General features: G+C 50.4%; 1 protein-coding gene across 1 annotated transcript; it reads left to right on the top strand.

The window, feature by feature from the left end:
* Positions 1–81: 81 nt before the first annotated feature.
* Positions 82–17,058, top strand: aldh16a1 (aldehyde dehydrogenase 16 family, member A1). The gene is made up of 17 exons (XM_042345024.1): positions 82–307; positions 2,134–2,236; positions 2,617–2,743; positions 4,528–4,706; positions 6,128–6,205; positions 6,702–6,886; positions 7,423–7,575; positions 7,998–8,195; positions 8,592–8,687; positions 8,900–9,036; positions 9,398–9,503; positions 9,825–9,991; positions 10,354–10,521; positions 11,351–11,555; positions 13,653–13,838; positions 14,104–14,229; positions 16,762–17,058. The coding sequence occupies exons 1-17, from the start codon at positions 113–115 to the stop codon at positions 16,933–16,935; spliced, it is 2,583 nt and encodes an 860-aa protein (XP_042200958.1). The 5' UTR covers positions 82–112; the 3' UTR covers positions 16,936–17,058.
* Positions 17,059–18,853: the final 1,795 nt, after the last annotated feature.

The following is an 18,853-nucleotide window of genomic DNA, read 5'->3' on the forward strand; positions in this document are numbered from 1 at the left end:
GATTGACAGGCGCGGGGCGGAAGTGGGGTGGGTGGGAGGAGGAGGAGGAGGAGGCAGCCTGATTAAACCGGAAGTGGGGCGGTGGGCAGTTACCGGAAGTGGGGCCGTTTGAATGGACGGGAGCGGGACCGGCCGGGCCGAACCGGAAGTGGGGCCGTTGGAAGGGACCGGAAGTGGGGCAGTTGGAAGGGACCGGAAGTGGGGCAGTTGGAAGGTGACAGTTGGTCGGTCGCTGGGGTTTGTTATGGAGAAGATTTTCGACGCCATGAGCTACGGCGCCGTCCCCGAGGCCACCAGCGCGGCCCAGGTAACGGGAGGGAGTGTGAGAGAGAGGGAGGGAGGGAAGGGAGAGGGGGAGTGTGAGAGGGAGTGAGAGAGGGAGTGTGAGATGGAGGGATAGAGGGAGTGAGAGATGGAGGGATAGAGGGAGTGAGAGAGGGAGTGTGAGATGGAGGAATAGAGGGAGGGAGGGAGAGGGAAGGAGTGAGAGAGGGAGGGAGAGGGAAGGAGTGAGAGAGGGAAGAATAGAGGGAGGGAGAGAGGGAAGGAGTGAGAAAGGGAGGGATGGATAGAGGGAGTGAGAGAGGTAAGAATAGAGGGAGTGAGGGAGGGAGGAGGGAGAGTGAGCAATGAAGGGAGCGAGAGAGGGAGGGAGGGAGGGAGAGAGGGAGTGAGTGGTGTAGAACGAGATGTGATGGACCAAAGCTTTGGCCAAACCTCAGGAGCTCTGTGTGACCTTCGGAATTTATAACAGCGACAGTAGTAATCCTCGCGTTTGACACAGCGCCTCTCATCGCGTCTCTGAGACGTCTCAAAGCGCTTCGCGGGACGCACCGTAAAAAGGGTAGTGACTGTGGGCGAAACGCGGGAGCCGATTAGTTGCACACAGCGCCGTCCCCGCAAACCATCCGGTTCCATTTTCACAGGGTTTCTGCTGCGTGTGAGCGTGGTGGGGGTGGGGGGGGGGGGGGGAGATGTTCCACCATCTCCGTCTGAAACAGCTCATGGGCTTTGTAGCAGTTGGGTTAAGTTTGGACGTTTGTGCCTCCACGTGCTTTGAGGCGATTGGACGTCAGGGCTGGAAATCAGTGGACGCCTCCTTCATAATGGGTTAACGGGTGAATCGGCCACAAGTTCGGTGGTGGGGGGAGAGAGAGAGAGAGAGAGAGAGAGAAAAGGTAAAGAATGATAGCTCCGCGTACAGAAATCAGCTGATGTGCACAGTGCCGACCTTGACTCGAACCAGCAGAAATGTCAGCGACGACAATTTAACAATTCATAATAATAATAATCCTTGCATTTCATACAGCGCCTTATCACGTCGTTGAGACTTCTCACAGCGCTTCACTGGATAGACTGTTAAGTGTAGTGGCTGAATGTTTTGTGGACGAAACGCAGCAGCCGCTTGCACGCAGGAGTGCCCCACAACTAGCCGTGGATTGAGTGACCGCATTATTATTTTATTTGACTTTAATCTTTATTGTCACACGCTCACGTGATCTAGTTCCAAACGTTCGCGAGAAAGTTCTGAGAAAGTCACACGCGAAAAAAAAAAATGCAGAAAGGCAGCGTTCAGGCAGATTTAAAGATCTTGTGGGGCTATTGGAAAAGAGAAGGGAGTTCGTTTCTCGCTCTCCCCGCGTCCTGGCCAACAATCCACAAGATAATAAAAAGGGTCACTCACCTCATGGCTGTTTGTGGGACTTTGCTGTGTGCAAAGTGACTGTTGCGTTTGCCTACAAAATGCAGTCACTTTATTTTAGTTAATTGCCGTGAAGTGCTTTTGATGCCTCAAAGTAATAATAAATCGGTCACTTTAATCCACGAGTGTTTGTGGGGACGCTGCTGTGCGCAACTGGCTGCCGCGTTTTGCCCACAAAATATACAGTCAATTCACTTTACAGTATATCCTGTGAAGCGCTTTGAGAGGTCTGAAAGATGTGATAAGGCCCTGTATCAAATGTAAGGATTTTTATTATTCATTTATCGAAGCAGCATTATTGTAGGAGCTTATTAGCAAGCTTGGGTATCCAGCCATCAGTGTCAAGTTCTGGACACGAAAGGCGCTGCATAAATATAAATCGTGTTGCGTTGTCTCCAGTCTAACCCACTATTGTATCTTCTCTCTGCCAGGCTTGGTTGGATGCTCATGGCAGGAGCCTGGGTCACTTCATCGCAGGGAAATGGGTGAAACCCACAGACTGCAAAACAGAACCCTCAAAGAACCCTTCAACAGGTCAGAGACATGAGCAAACCTGAGTAAGACGTGGCCACATCGACCCAACCGCTCAGCGGGCTACGGCCTGCTCCACGTCCCCTCCCCGGTACACCCCACCATCAGCCTCTCCACCCCCAACCTTTGGAACTCCATCCCACAGTCCCTTCGCCTCGCTCCCCCTCTCCCTCGCTTCATTCAAAGCCTATCTCAAGTCCCTCCTCTTCGACTGTGCGATCGGTCACCCTCCCTCCTCTCCTCCTCCCAATCTCCTGTTCAACTCGGGTCCAAATTTCTGACTGTCTAGCCCAGTGCTTTGGGACGTCCTCCCGACGTGAAAGGCGCTGTATAAATGTAACGTGTTGTTATTTTTAACCAAACATTCCACTTTGGGCCTTCAGGAGAAACTCTGGCCACCACGGTACAAGGAGAGCCCACACACATAGATACGGCGGTGAAGGCAGCAAGTACAGCCTTCGATTCGTGGAGCAAGCTATCGTGTCACGTGAGAGCGAGACACCTGTACAGGTGCGTGATTTACAAAGGCCAGTGCCTCCGACAATCGATTGAGTGACCAAATTATTATTTGGAGTTCCAGAGAATGGGGCCAGACAGGCTGTAATACTATGTGTCAGCCGAGATTGTAAAATACTCCTGATGTCTAGCTTGAACTTGCAACCTTCTTAGGTGAGAGTAAGTTTCTGTACTCCTCGAGCCTCTGTTTACCTAACGGTAAAAGTGCTTTCATGTGACACTTTATCAAAAGGCTTGTAAGAAAGATAGAAGCCCATGGTTTAAGAGGGAGAGTGGCAGCATGAATCTAGAATTGGCTGGGAGACAGAAAGCAGAGAGTTGTGGTGAACGGCTGCGTTTCTGACTGGAGGGAAGTGTACAGTGGTGTCCCCCAGGGATCGGTATTAGGACCACTGCTCTTCTTAATATACATAAATGATCTGGACTTGGGTATAGCAAGTACCATTTCCAAATTTGCGGACGACACAAGGTTAGGTAGGGTGGTAAACAGTGAGAAGGATAGGAGCCGACTGCAGGAAGACATAGACAGAACGGTAAAATGGTCGACACATAGCAGATGAGTTGCAATGTGGAGAAATGTGAGGTAATGCATTTTGGTAGAAAGAATGGGGGGCAATATAGGCGGTAATACAATCTTAAGGGGGGTAAAAAAACAGAGAGACCTGGGGGGCAGGTAAATGAATCCTTGAAGGTGACAGGACAGGTAGATAACGCTGTAAAAAGGGCATATGGGATACCAGGCTTTATAAATAGGGGCATAGAGTACAAGAGTCAGGAGGTAATGATTAACCGATATAAACCCTGGTTAGGCCTCAGTTAGAATACTGCCCCAGTTCTGGGCACCGCACTATAGGAAGGATGTTAAGGCATTGGAAAGGGCGCAGAGGAGATTTACGAGGATGGTACCAGGAATGAGGGACCGTGATGATGAGGAAAGGCTGGAGAGGCCGGGATTATTCTCATTGGAGCAGAGAAGGTTACGAGGAGACCTAATAGAGGTCTTCAAAATCATGAGGGGATTTGATAGGTTAGAAAGGGAAAAACTGTTCCCACTGGTGGGTGTGTCGGTGACTCGAGATCACAGATTCAAACAGTCTCTAAAAGAAGCCGAGGGGAGAGCTGAGAAGAAATTTCTTCACGCAGCGAGTTGTTCGAATCTGGAACGCAGTGCCTGAAAGGGCGGTCGAGGCCAATTCGATAACTTCTTTTAAAAACGCGGTGGACGGGTATTTGAGGAGGACGGGTTTGCAGGTTATGGGGAAAGGGCCGGGGAGTGGGATTGACATTACATTGCACTATTCAAAGAGCCGGCACAGACTCGATGGGCCGAATGGTCTCTTTTTGTGCTATACGATTCTAGGATTCTAGGATTCTAAACTATGAGCCCAGTTGTTAGTCGATTGGTGGATCGCTTTTCCGGGAGTAATAATCCCTCCCCCAAAAAATAATAACAATATGGTCACTCAATCCACAACTGTTTGTGGGGACGTTGGCTGCCGCGTTTCGCCCACAAAATATACAGTCAATTCAACTTGACAGTATATCGTGCGAAGCGCTTTGAGACGTCTCTCGAATGCTGCATCAAAGGTAAGGTTTATCATTGTTATACGTTTCAAGACTCTGGACAGAGCGCAGTGTGTGGGCGACCGAGGCGAGGGCAGAGACAAGTGACTGTACTGGTTCAAGCGCTCCCGAGACGCGACCCCTCGTGCAGGGCGCTATATAAATGCGAGCGGTTTCTAGTGACCGTGTGGTGACTCCCTGTGTTGCACCTACAGCATCGCACGGAACGTTCAGAAACACCAGCAGTTGCTGAGTGTGCTGGAAAGCCTGGACAGCGGAAAGCCCATTCGCGAGGCGCGGGATTGGGACCTGCCGTTAGTTGTCCGGCACTTTTACCACCACGCGGGCTGGGCGCAGCTGATGGGCGTAGAGATGCCAGGCTGGAAGCCGGTGGGTGAGTAATAATAATAATAGTCCTTGTTTTTGATACAGCGCCTCACCCGTGTCTTCAAGACATCTCAAAGCGCTTCACAAAATACTGGATTGAGTGACCATATTATTATTATTTATTTTATTTTTGTGGGAGGGATGATTACCCTCGGAAAAGCGATCCGTCAATCGACTGACAACCGGGTTCCTACTCACTGCTGGGTAATCCAGAGGCGTGTGTGAGGAGTAAGGAAACTTGCCAAAGGAACGAACTCCCTAGCGGAAAGCGTCAATTCTTTCAAGAGCAATTCAGATAGATTTCTTTTAGGGAGTGCTATCTGGGTATAGTTTGAGACGCGACATGTGCAAGCGACTGCGACTGTGGAAGGCGAACGAGATGGTCTTTCGTCTAGCGAATTCTTATGCTCTTATGTTTGGCTGGTTCTGATTTGTGCTGTATTCCATCAGCAGGGGGCGGGAGAACACTAATGCTCTGTAAATCAGAGGCAATTTTCTCACCCGGGCTGACGTTGGAATGAGGTGAACTGTGTGTTGCCTCGTTCTGTGTGTGCCGTGCTCACGAAAGAAATTCGCTGACCATCCCCAAGTCATTTGAGACGGGCACAGGGAGTGATTTTAGTTTCGCCCACAAAATACGCAGTCGCTCCACTTTACAGTATGTAAAGTGGAGCGACTTTACAGTATGTTCTGTGAAGCGCTTTGAGACGTTTCATCCACGTGATAAGGCGCTGTATCAGATGCGAGGATTATTGTTATTCACTGTAAATTGGAGTGACTGTGTCTTGCGGCAAACCCAGCAACCAACTTGTACACGGTAATGTCCCAAAAACAGCCATGAAGTGAATGACCGATGTCAGTTTTATGGGGTTGTTAACCAGGACACTAGGAGAAACTCCCTTCTTTAACAGCAACAACAACAACTTGCACAGCGCCCCTCACACCGGGTAGGGTCTCAGAGCTCTCGACAGTGGCAGAGCACGACGCCTAGCCAGGGAGAGGTGACCATAGGCACAATCGAATAGGAAGGTCTTCAAGCACGACCTGAAGATGGGGAAGGAAGGGGGACAGAGCGAGAGTGTGACAGAGTTTCGGGGTGTAGTGGCTGAAAGCCCGGCCACCGATGGTGGAACGGAGGGGAACGAGGGATAAGCAGGAGGCCGGAGCCAGTCGAACGGAGGCAGCGGGTTGTGGATTGCGGGTTAAGCAGGTCGGAGAGATAGGGAGGTGCCGGGGAGTGAATGGATTTGAAAACGAGTGAGAGGATCTTGAAAGCGGTTCGGTGACGGGGAGCCAGTGAGCTTGGCTAGAACTGGTGAGATGGGGCACAGAAGTGTGTTTCAGCGCAGAATTTCACTGCTCTCCATGTGGCCTTGTTTAATGCACTGCGTTCCCATAAAATAACGTCCGACTCTCCATTGTCTATAGGTGTTGTCGGGGCCATTGTTCCATGGAGCTTCCCTCTGCTGATGCTGGCCTGGAAGGTTTGTCCAGCCCTTGCCATGGGTAAGATGTGGTGACTGTGAGCGTGTGAGTTTGAGTGAGTGAGCGAGTGAGTACGTTTTGAGTTGGGGACCGTCAGGGGGTTTTGGAAAAGGGGAGTGGGAGGGAGTGCCTTTCACGTTGGGAAGACGTCTCGAAGCTCTTTGCAGACTGTCACATACTTTTTGCAGTCGAGTCTGGCAGCCAAATTGCTCGTTCCCACAGAATCCATTTCAGACAAAAAGGAGAGGTAGCTGTTTACAGGTTGATTGTAGGAGATTGTAACCAGCCTGTCTGCAGATTCGTTGATGTCTCTGTCCCCGGGACATTTGCCAACTTTGGCAACTTTGGAGAAACCAAACAACCCCGAACCTTACTCATTGTTAAATGACACATGTTTCGTGATAAGTGAAGGCAGCATTTGATTTATTGGACTCTTTCTCAACGTGATTAGGCGCTATATCAAATGCGAGAATTATTATTATTATTATTAAGCTGCTGCTCTGCCCGCTGCCCTCAGGTAACACAGTGGTGCTGACACCGTCCGACCACACCCGCCTCACAGCGCTGCTCTTGGCCGAGATCTGCTCAGAAGCTGGGCTGCCTCCCGGGGTCTTCAACGTGGTGACGGGGAGCTCGGAGCTCGGCCAGACCCTCGCCAAACACCCAGATGTGGACAAGGTGACCTTCAGCGGATCCACCGAGGTACGGACGGCACAGCTCATGCTGTGTCTCTCTTTTTCCTTCTCTGCCTTCCTTCTCTGCCACCACCTTGCTGTGCTCACACCTTTGTGAAGTCCTGTAGCTCAGTGGTCAGAGCACTTGCCTCGCAAGTGAGAGGATCTGGGTTTGCTTCCAGGGCAGGTCAGGGCAAACCCTTAGGCAAATTTCCTTACTCCACACACACACTGTTTACCCAGTGAGTAAGAACCCTGTTATTAGTCGATTGACAAATTGCTTTCCCGGACTAATAATCCCTTCAAAAAAATAATAATAATAATAATAATTTGGTCACTCAATCCACGACTGTTTGTGGGACACTGCTGTGCACAATAGGCTGCTACGTTTTGCCCCCAAAAATCTAGTCAACTTGTGTGAAGCTCTTTGAGACGTCTCAAAGATGTGATGAGGCACTATATAAAATACAAGGATTATTATTGTTATTATTATGCTCCGTGTGAGTCGGTTGTTGGCAGACAGAGTGGTGCCCACACACTGACACAGCCCCTCGTTACCCACAGGTCGGGAGAACCATCCGTCGGGCTACAGCGGGCACTGGGCAGAAGCTGTCGCTGGATCTCAGCGGCAAGTCCCCCTTCATCGTGTTTGACTCGGCTGATCTGGACAGCGCGGTGGAGGGGGTGGTGGATGCCATCTGGCTGAACCAAGGGCAGGTGAGACTGGGGGCACAGCTCGTTCGCTACTTTTCCACGGAGTCCCGCAATATAATGGGTAGAGCCCTCGCCTCGCAAAAACGAAAGACCTGCATTCGATTCCCGGGCAGGGTGAAACCTTAGACAACAGTCCTTACTCCACGCCTCTGTTTATCCAACAGTAAGTAGGAACCCGGTTGTTCGTCGATTGGTGGATCACTTTTTCGGTGATAATAATCTGTTCAAAAAAAAAAACTCAATCCACGACTGTTTATGGGGACGCTGCTGTGCGCAATTGGCTGCTGGCCACAAAAGACACAGTCACTTCACTTCACAGTATATTCAGTGAAGCACTTTGAGATAGATGTCTTATCGACGTGATAAGGCGCTGTATCAAATGCAAGGATTATTTATTATATTTATTATCTCTGTTTCTCTTATAGATGTGCAGCGCTGGCTCCAGGCTCCTAATGCAGGAGTCAATTGCCGAGGACCTGATCGCTAGGCTGCAGCAGCGGATGACCCACCTCAGGCTGGGTGACAGCCTGGACAAGACGGTGGACTTGGGCGCAATGGTGGACGAGTCTCAGCGGGCGCTGATCAGCGAGTACGTGGAGGAGGCCAGGAGCGAGGGAGCAGAGGTCAGCTGTAGACCTGTAGCTCCCTGAGACAGACTTCTCACAACACACCTTGCGATCGATACGGCGCCTCATTACGTCGTTGAGACGTCTCAAAGCGCTTCACAGGAGACGCTGTAAAGGGAATTTACTGTGTACTTGGTGGGTCAAATGCAGCAGCCAATTGCACACAGCAGCCTCTCACAAACAGGCGCGTTTCGCCCACAAAATAGACAGTCAGTTCACTTGACGGTGTTTTCCCTGAAGCGCTTTGAGACGTCTCGAAGACGCGATAAGGCCCTGTATCAAACGCACGGATTCTTAACGATCAATAGTTGCGTAAAACCAGCAAAAAATGTGATTTGTATGTAAGAAGAGGATTTGCCGTGAGAGTCATCGTCTCCCTCTCTTTTGGCGCAGATTTATCAGGTGGAAACAGACGTAAAGAAACAGCTGTGCTACCCGCCCACTCTCATCACCAACGCCAGCACTGTATCCCGCATTGTCCGACAAGAGGTGGGTCGTTTTTCACTTGGTTGCCGCGTTTCGCCCCCACAGAATACGTACAGTCACCACGCTTTGCGCTGTGTTCTGTGAAGCGCTTTGAGACGTTCCCAGAGACAAGTGGAAGGCGAACTGGTCTTCTAACATAACAAATTCTTGTGTTCTTAAATGCTGCGCCAGAAAGAGAGAGAGAGAGAGAGACTTGTTTCTGGTTTCCTCTCCAGATCTTCGGGCCTGTGTTGGTGGCTCTGACATTCCGCACTGCCAAGGAAGCCATTGCTCTCGCCAACAACTCACCGTACGGTCTCGCGGGCAGTGTCTGGTCTGAAAACCTGGCCTTGGCGCTTGAGGTGGCAATGAGGTACTTGCTACCGCGCACGACGGGCACTTGATAAATGCAAATTATTGTTGCTGTCAATCTGGTCGCGTGTTTTCCTGCTGTCTCGCCCCGTCCTTCATCTTTTCACTTTCCTTTCTCTTGCCTTTTACTCCCTCCCTCCCTCCCTCCCTCTTTTTGTACGTGTCTGTGTATGCTTGTCCCTCATGCTCTCTGTTATCTTCCGCGTGTATGAGTTACTCTCTCTCGGGCTCGCTCTGTTGGATCTGCCTTTGCCTTTCAGGGCTTTGGGACATTCCTCCCAATGTGAAAGGCGCTCTATAAATGTAATTCTGTTGTTGTTGTTATCGTGTGCTCAGTTTCACTAACCAGCCTCTCTCCTCAGCCTGCAGGCTGGTGTTGTGTGGGTGAACGGACACAATGTGTTCGACGCTGCTGCTGGGTTTGGGGGCTGCAAAGAGAGTGGCTTCGGCAGGAGTGGAGGCAAGGAGGTAAGTCCTGGAGCTTGGAGGACCTTGTTCCGATGCAACTTAGAGTCCCGTTGCGTGGTGGTTAGAGCACTCGCCTCGCAAGCGAGAGGACCTGGGTCCTCAATTGGCTGCCGTGTTTCGCCCACAAAATACACAGGTGATTCACTTTACAGTCATTGAACCTGTGAAGGGCTTTGAGACGTCTCGACGACGAGATTAGGCGCTACATCAAATGCAAGGATGATTATTATTTTAATCCCAACTCCGACATTAACTGAATCATTGCCCCTGTGAGTGAGTAAGTTTGTAACGCCATGACGTTTGACCTTCTTCTACCCTCAGGGCTTGTTCGAGTACGTGAGGCCGGCCTGGGAAAACCGCCCACGCCCCAACCCCACCGAGGTCAACTATAAAACCTTTGCCGCGTCGTACGGAGTGGATCTGCCCCCAGTCCCCGGCCAGATGGAAGGTGGACAGCCCCTCCCACTCCAGCCCAGCCCCGTCCCGAGGTAAAGTGGTGTCTGGTGTTTGCACGTTCAAGGGCTTCTGGATTCCTTCCCCAGTTTAGGCGGGGAAGCTGGAAGCAATGAGTGGGAGACCTGGGATTTTCCCAGGCGGGCGGCAACTGGGTTTGGGTTCTAGTTCAAACCACGCCACCTCTGACCACGTGTTGCAAGACTGAACAGCACTAAAACTTCAAACGATACATTTGCATAGCACCGTTCACGTCAGGAGGATGTCCCAAGGCACCGGTGTGTGTGTGTGTGGATGTGTTTATGGTGAGGGGAGAGTATGTGTGTGTGTGTGTGGTGGGTAGGTGGGGTGGAAGATTTCTGTTATGAAGCATTGACTCTCCTGTTTGTGCCCGCAGTGTAGACAGGACCTACAAGCTGTACTATGGCGGGGCTCAGAAGCGAGCGTGCGGAATGTACTCACGGCCGGTGCACGATCGCAGCGGCAAAGTGCTGGCGTACGTGGGGGACGGGAGCAGGAAGGACGTCAGGAATGCGGTGGAGGCCGCCCACAAGGCAGTGACCAGGCAAGTAACCGCTCGCCTAACAAACAAGAACAACATTAACTTGCATTTAAATGGGGCCCCTCACACAAGGTAGCGATCCCAGAGCACTTAAGGCAAGGAGCGACAGGGCGTCTTATTTGGTCTAGCAATGGTTAAAAATGTTGGGCTGCATGTAACTTTCTCCTGGTAGCTTTTTGGCAGGAAACTTTACTGCAGCAACACATCATCTATGAAGCACAACGTGCCAGTCTCACAATACTTGACTTGGATCACATTGATCGTGCCCATCTCTCCTCCATCGCCTCCCTCTTCTCTATTCATCCACCTCACAATCGCCTGGTTCGAGTCCAACTTAATTTAATCAACCTTTTTTTTTTCCCTCTCCGTCAACCATGCCTGTTTGCTTAATAACCAGGTTCCAGCTTCCTGCTAGGTAAACAGTGTGTGTGGAAACTTGTCTAAGATCCTTGCAGTTGATATGGTGGTAAAACACGGTAGCCAGTTGCGCACAGCAGTGTCCCACGAACAGTCATGGATTGAGTGACCTCTTTTTGGGTTAGAGGGATTATTACCCCCGGAAAAGCGATCCGCCAATCGACTAACAACCGGGTTCCTACTTACTGCTGTAAACAGAGGCGTGTGTGGGGACTAACTTGCCTAAGGTTTCACCCTGCCCGGGATACTAACCAAGGTCCTCTCGCTAACCACTGAGCTACAAGACTCCCAACTTCAGATCATTCAGATCTTTCCATCCAGGGTTATCTCCCATACTCTCGCCTTTGTGGAGTCCTGTAGCGTAGTGGTTAGAGCGCTCGCCTCTAGCTGAATGAGTTTTGTCTTGTTTCTGCAGCTGGAGTTCGCGGACAGCACATGCCAGGGCTCAGGTGGTATATTATGTGGCTGAGAATCTGGAGCAACGACGGGAGGAGCTAGCCCAGAGGCTGAGCGATCTGACCGGAGGGAGCCTGGAGCGGGCCAGGCAGGAGGTGGACCTGTGTGTGGAGAGACTATTCCACTGGGGTGCTTTTTGTGATAAATACGGAGGTACAGTCCAGGTGGGTCACAAGGGGGAAGGGAATCATTACACTCAGTTCCTGTTAACCCTAACAAATCTCTAACAGATAGGGTGGTCCTAGCTGGACAAGCAGTAGGAAAGCTTGCCAGACAGTGGTATCAATGGGCAAGCTATCTGGTTTTAGCTGGTTAGTCTCCAGCAACCCAAATGCACACTCTGGGCTCCCCCACCCGAAGCCTTGGCTCTCGCCAATCTGTGACTAATACTTTCCAGAATTAAGTAAAAAGGATGCATCCCTCCAGGGGGGGGAGAGAGAGAGAGAGCACATTCCATTCCATCAATCTATCTCTGGGATTTCCATGTGTAGGTGGGATATATGGAATTCTCAGCTTGATTTGGAGACTCAACTGTGATGGTTTTCTGCTTGGGTCAGCTACCTGGCTAGCTCCAAAAAATTAATAAGAAATGCTAATTACAGCAGACACTCACTGTAACAAAAAGTCCTGTATTTGATAATGGCATATCTTCTCGCTTCTGGGAATATAAGATTACAGGTTCAGCGCTTTGTCAGCTCATAGTTCAGTGATCGGCTGGAGGATGAATGATTACTAATGAGGCTTTATTGCAAGATTTTATCTGCTTAAATGGCCAAAGAAATCCTGGAGGCACTCAGGCGAACTGGTTATAGGCGGACCAGCAATTAGCACAATGTCCTACAGGCAGCAGTGAATGATTGATTTATTCCAGAAACAATAATTCCTTCAAAATAAATAATAATTTGGTCACTCCATCCATGACTGTTTGTGGGGGACACTGCTCTGCGTAATTGGCTGCTTCATCACACCCACAAAACACACAGTCAGTTCACTTTAAGTGTATCCCATGAAGGCCTTTGCGACGTCTCGAAGACGTGATAAGGCGCTGTATCAAGGATTATTATTTGGGGGATTGTTAGCTAGGACACGGGGGCGGGGTGGGGGGGAGAGAGTGAGAGAGAAACTCCCTTCTCTTTTCCAATTGCGCCAACGCCACTTGAACAGGCTGGGTTTAACACCTCGTCCAAAGGACGGCACCTCCAACAATGCGAACACCCCCAGCACTGCATTGGAGCGTCATCTTAAAATATACGAGTTCCACGTCTTGTGGGGCTTGAGCCAATAACTCACTGAGCCGGGCTGACGCACAATTATAATAATAAATAATCCTTGAATTTTGATATAGCGCTTTTCACGTCGGGAGGACGTCCCAAAGCGCTTCACAGAATACACTGTAAAGTGAATTGACTGTATATTTGTGGGCGAACGCGGCGGCCAATTGCGCACAGCAATGTCCCACAAACAGTCGTAGATTGAAATGACCAATTTATTATTGTTTTTGGTTTTGGAGGGATTATTATTAGGCTCTGTGTGGAGTAAGGAAACTTGCCCGAGGTTTTGCCCTCTGCCTGGAATTGAACTCAGGTCTCTCGCTTGCAAAGCGAGTGCCCTAACCACTGAGCCACAGGACTCCACAAATTATTTAATGAAGAATTTAAAATTAATATAAGTCGGGTCAAGGAAAGGGGAGGGGAAAATGTTTTGATTCATGTGGAACAGGCAAAGTTTATAATGACCTCATTCCCACTTACATAGTTCGCGTAGTTATAGTTGCTGAACACAATGGCAGGCAAGGTGCCAGGCTGCCTGTACACTGCCATACTTCCCCTCTCCACCTCGTGCAACAACAAATGAACTTACAAGGCCAAGGCGCCTTTCATGTCGGGAGGACGTCCCAAGGTGCTGGACAGTCAAGAATTTGTACCCGAGCTGGGGGTTGGGATCAGGAAGGGTGGAGGGTGGGGAAGGGGAGGGTGGGAGGGGGAAGGGAGAGTGGGAGGACAGGGAAGCTGGGTGGGGGTGGGGGGGGGGTGACCAAAGGCACGGTCGAAGAGGAGTGTCTTGTGTCGGGATTTGAAAGAGGCGAGGGAGGGGGAGTGAGGCAGAGGGACTGCAGGATGGAGTTCTACAGGATGGGGTCAGTAACTCACTGTGACCTTATGGAGTCGCTGTGTGTGTGTGTGGAGGTGAGTTAGTAATGATTACTATTGACAGGACTCGCTGAGTTTTTTCTCTCTCTCTCTCTCTGGGTTTGCTGACAGGAAACACCGCTGTACGGCAGCACAGTGATGGTGCGGAGGCCGGTCGGGGTGGTGGGCATCGCTTGCCCCGACGAGCAGCCCCTCCTCAGCTTCGTCAGTCTCTTCGCTCCAGCTATTGTCCGAGGGAATGCTGTCATCATTATCCCCAGTGAGAAGTTTCCTCTTCCCGCACTGGACCTGTATCAGGTAATAATACCATCAGGTCCTCTTCGGCCACTCTCCCTCCCTGCCTGCCCTCCACCGCTTCCGGTCCCAAACCCCAGCTCGGGTCCAAATCCCTGACTGTCTAGCGCCTTGGGACGTCTTCCTGACGGATGCCGTGTAAATGCAAATTATGTGTTTGCGGTGTTGGGTTCAATCCGCAGCAAAGCTCCCTCTCCTCTTGTCACGGAGCCCAGGGCAGCCAGGCTCCCAGCCGGCCCAGCGTAACCCTCCTGCTATCTCTCGGCAGGTGTTCGAAACCTCGGACCTCCCAGGGGGAGTGGTGAACATCCTGACCGGATCCCGGGATCATCTGAGCAAGTTCCTGGCCGAGCACCAGGACGTTCAAGCCATGTGGTACTTTGGTTCGGAGCAGGTGACTGGCGCTCGTGTCGGTTACTCGCGTGTGTAGGAGACGGACCCGCGCCGCTAGGGTGGGAGGGAAGGGGAGAGAGAGAGTGGCGTTGGGTGCAGGTTGCAGGATGGTTTGAGTGTGTCTGTCTGCAGTTTGTGCTCACAGAGAGCTGTAGCTTCAGTGGTTAGAGCACTCGCCTCGCAAGCGAGAGGACCCGGTTTCGATTCCCGGGCAGGGCAAAACGTGGGGCAAATTTTCTAACTCCACACACCTCTGTTTACCGGCAGTAAGTGGGACCCCGGTTGTTAGTCGATTGGCGGATCGCTTATCCGGGGGTGATAATTTCTTCCAAAAAAAAAAACAAATCGGTTACTCAGTCCACGGCTGTTTGTGGGGACGCTGCTGGGACTTGAAGGAGGCAAGATAGGGGACGAGGCACAGGGATTGCGGGATAGAGTTCCAGAGTGTGGAGATTGCGATACTGAATGCCCAAACACTGATAACACACTGACAAAAAACACCAATGAATCAAGCTGCTGACCCCTATTGACACCACACACACACACACACACAGACTGTTTCCAGATAAAGGAGGAAGTGGGTCATGCAGCCAAATCCTTTCTGCTGTTCGTTCTGCGGTACTGAGACCTCAGTTTCCGTAGAGGAGGAGGAGGCAGCAATGTCCCTCACAGGAACAATTCAGCTCACGTGTACTCCGCCTCCACTCCAATGTGTAGGTGGCGAATCTATAGCCAGAACTGTCAGCTTTTCTATAGTAGGCAGATAAATCCCACCCGTTTCTCTCAACGAAGATTCAAATCGTTGTCAAGGCAGAAGGAAAGACCTAGTCATCAAGAGAGAACATTGGAACGTAAGAACTCGCAGATAGAACGAAGACCAAGATCTATCCAGTTTGCCTTCCACCGCCTTGGCAGTCCCTGTTTCTCAAGCTATTGTAGAATCATAGAATATTACTGCACAGAAGGACTTGGGTTCGATCCCGGGCAGGGAGAAACCTTACGCAAGTTTCGTGACTCCACCCGCTTCTGTATAACCGAGCAGTAAATCGGAACCCGGTTGTCAGTTGATGAGTGGATCGCTTTCCGGGGATAATATAATCCCTTGAAAAAAAATAATAATAATAATTTGGTCACCGAACCTACATCTGTTTACGGGCACGCTGCTGTGTGCAATTGGCTGCCGTGCGCAATTGGCTGCCGTGTGCAATTAGCTGCCGTGTTTCGCCCACAAAACGCACAGTCACTTCACTTTACAGTATATTCCGCGAAGCTCTTTGAGACGTCTCAAAGAGGCGATGAGGGGCTTTTTTTCATATCAAATGACGAGGCTTATTATTGTGATTAAACGAGCGATGTGGGAAAGTGGACAGATTGAATTCAGAGCTGAGGGCAGAAGGTGGAGGGAAATTCCCCTTTTCTTACGATTGAAGTATCTTCCTGTGTGATGTTGAAATCCGAGCCACGAGCCTTGCACTAGTTACTTGAATTTGCACCAGTTTCCTTTGTTTGACCCAATTTGTAAACTATATCTCATTTGAAATAAAGCTCCCACGGGGCTATTTAGCAGGAGAGCCAAGAATTTCTCCTGTTCACCTGTTTCCTGCCAAGACAATTTAGCTGTAGGGTGACAGCGAGGGACTTGGGGTGGCTCTCTCAAATAGTCTGCACAGATATAATGGGCCGAATAGCCTCTGTGCTGTAAGATTCTATGATTTTGGCATTTACCTCATAGCTGTTTGCCAGATTTGACTGTTGCAGGTAATGATCCTTGCGTTCAGTATTGCATCTATAGCATCAATGCTTCCAAAGTGCTTCACAGACAAGCGCTGTAAATGAAGTGACCATGTATTTATAGAGCAGTCAGTTTGAACACGGGGAGCTGAGTGGGAGGATTTCCAGCCCACAGCGACTGGTCGGCCCTTCTAGATCCTGACGATGAGCCGGGCCGGGCTGTGCTGTCATCAGTAGTGAGTGCCCTGGAATACTTCGGTCCCTCCTGGCTCAGGACCCGGGACTCGAGACCGTCACGGAGGGCTGGCTCCATTCTGACGTGCGAGCACTTAACATGGCTGAGCTCAGTGCATTTTGAGGCTGCTTAGGTTTGGACGCAGAGAGGTGATCCCTGAATTGAAGACTGTACTTGAGTCTCCACCACATAGAGAGCTCACCTCGCAAGCGAGAGATCTAGGTTCGATCCCCGGGCACGGCAAAATGTTGGGCAAGTTTCCTTACTCCACACACACGCCCCTGTTTACCCAGCAGTCGTAGGAACCCAGTTGTTAGTCGATTGGCGGATCGCTTTTCCAGGGGTAATAATAATACCTTCAAAAAATAATAATTTGTTCACTCAATCCATGACTGTTTGTGGGGACGCTGCTGAGATTCACCCACAAAACACACACTCAATCCACTCTACACTATATCCGTCAAAGCTCTTTGAGACACCTGAATGCGTGATGAGGCTCTGTATCAAATGCAAGGATGATTATTGTTGTTATTATTCTCGACCAATGATTCCCTTGTCTCCTTGCAGGGCTCAAAGTTTGTCGAGTGGACGTCGGCTGAAAACATGAAAAGGACCTGGGTGAGTTATGGATTCCAGCGGGACTGGTCTGACCCCCAACAGGGGGCTGGCGAAGAGTTCCTGTATCATGCCACCCAGTGCAAGAATGTTTGGATCCCAATGGGAGAAATCTTCGCCAACTAGAGCCAGGCTGTCGTGGGGCGGGGTGGGGGGAGAGTTGTGGGAGAAATGGGGTATCACCAACTGTCAAAGTGTGTGTGTGTGTGCCATTGACTACTTGAATGACTGAATCTCTTGTCAACGTAAGAACAACTTGTGTTTATATAGCACCCCTCACGCACGGTCGTGTGCCAGAGCGCTTACATGTGGAGTATATAATATATGTGCGTGCCTTTGGGGGAGGAGAACCTCACTTGTGTCTTGGAGCCTTTGCTTTGAAGTAAGCAGAAACCATGATCTCCTATCAGATGATCTGAGGCTAACATCCTGTTTGTCTAAATAGCAGAGTGCAAACATATCTCATTCGGCAGCCGAACTGTAGAGCAACAGCAGCAAAATTACATTTGTTTCGGACCCGAGCTGGGGGTCGGAATCAGGGAGAGTGGAGATGTTCCTCCTCTCTCCCCTCCACCAGCGGCTCTCTCTGGCCTTTCAAAGGCCAGAGAGAGCCGCTGGTGGAGGGGAGAGAGAGAGGAACATCCTCCTGCTTGTCCCTCATGCTCTCCTCCGTTCCACCATTGGTGGCCGTGCTCTCAGCCATTACGCCCTGAAACTCTTATCACACTTTCCCTCCATCCCTCCCTCAGCCTTGCCCCTTTCTTCCCCTCATTATTCAGACATCTGTAAACTCTCTAACCGGAGTGGGTTTCGCACCTCACTTTTTTATGTCTGGGACCAGTTTGCCTCATTTAATGAATGCTCTGTTCTGTTTGGTGGGTATGCACATAAGCGTTGGGCCCAGTTATTCCATGACAATGCTGGGGCAGAGGGTTTGCAGCTGAGGATTCCACGGAATTCCTCGGAAGAGGGTTGTGTCAAGTGGGATCTCTCTCTCTGGGGTTGTTGTGGCTGGGAGGAGATATGCTTAGTCAGGTCTTCATCAATCCAGGCAGGTCCAAGACCGGAGAAACACTGTGAAATGTATCAGCACCCGTGACAGCTCAGAGCTATCTGTGTGGCTCCTTCAATCAAACATTTCACTTCACTCGATTTCGCTCTCAGTTTTATTGAGTACATTTACATTGAATCTTTCACCGTACAATGTCAATAAAAATTAATCCACGAAAGAAACGATTGTTGGTGTAAACGTCACAGGTTCTCTCTTGATGGAGCCTGGCTCCTTGAGGAGAACAAGTGCTCGCTCCCCCCCACTGGAGCTCTCTGCTCTAATCCATTCCACGCTCTATGCTCCTCGCTCGCTTTTGACTGGAGCTCTCACCCCATTCTGCTCTCTCGCGTCTTTGCTGGTGCTTGCTCCCCGCAGTTGAGCTCTCTACTCTAATCCCATTCCCTGCTGTCTCCCCATCGTGCCTGTGCAGGTGCTCGCTCTCCTAATGGAGCTCTCTACTCTAACCCCATTCCATGCTCTCTCTCCCCCCTTGCTATGTTTGGGACTGGAGCTCTTTATACCATACCCCTTTGGTGTCTGTACCAGGGTTAGCTTCCCCCACTGGAGCTAACAAGTTTCCAATCCCAATTTCTCTGCTCACTGATGCACAGGAACATCAATCTTCCATCCCATGTTGGTCTAGATGTTGATCGTCATCAAGCCACTTGCCTCAAGTGTCACGGGATCCTCCCAAGGCGCAGAATGACCTACTGACCTACTGTGAAATACCAAGGCAAACAGTTTGTTACCGAGTACTAAGAGGAACTGCCACTAGAAGATCCAGAGCGTACGTTCATGAATTTAGGATTGTCAAGACAATGCCTACACATTGAGACGGCCGATACATTTCTCATTCCCTTTTAATAATAATAATCCTTGCATTTGATATCCCACCCTATCACGTCTTCGCGACGTCTCAAAGCGCTTCACAGGATACACTGTAAAGTGAATCGACTGTGTATCTTGTGAGGGAAATGCAGCAGCCAATTGCGC

This window comes from Callorhinchus milii, unplaced genomic scaffold, assembly GCF_018977255.1.
Source record: "Callorhinchus milii isolate IMCB2004 unplaced genomic scaffold, IMCB_Cmil_1.0 Scaffold31, whole genome shotgun sequence".
NCBI classification, from domain to species: Eukaryota; Metazoa; Chordata; class Chondrichthyes; order Chimaeriformes; family Callorhinchidae; genus Callorhinchus; species Callorhinchus milii.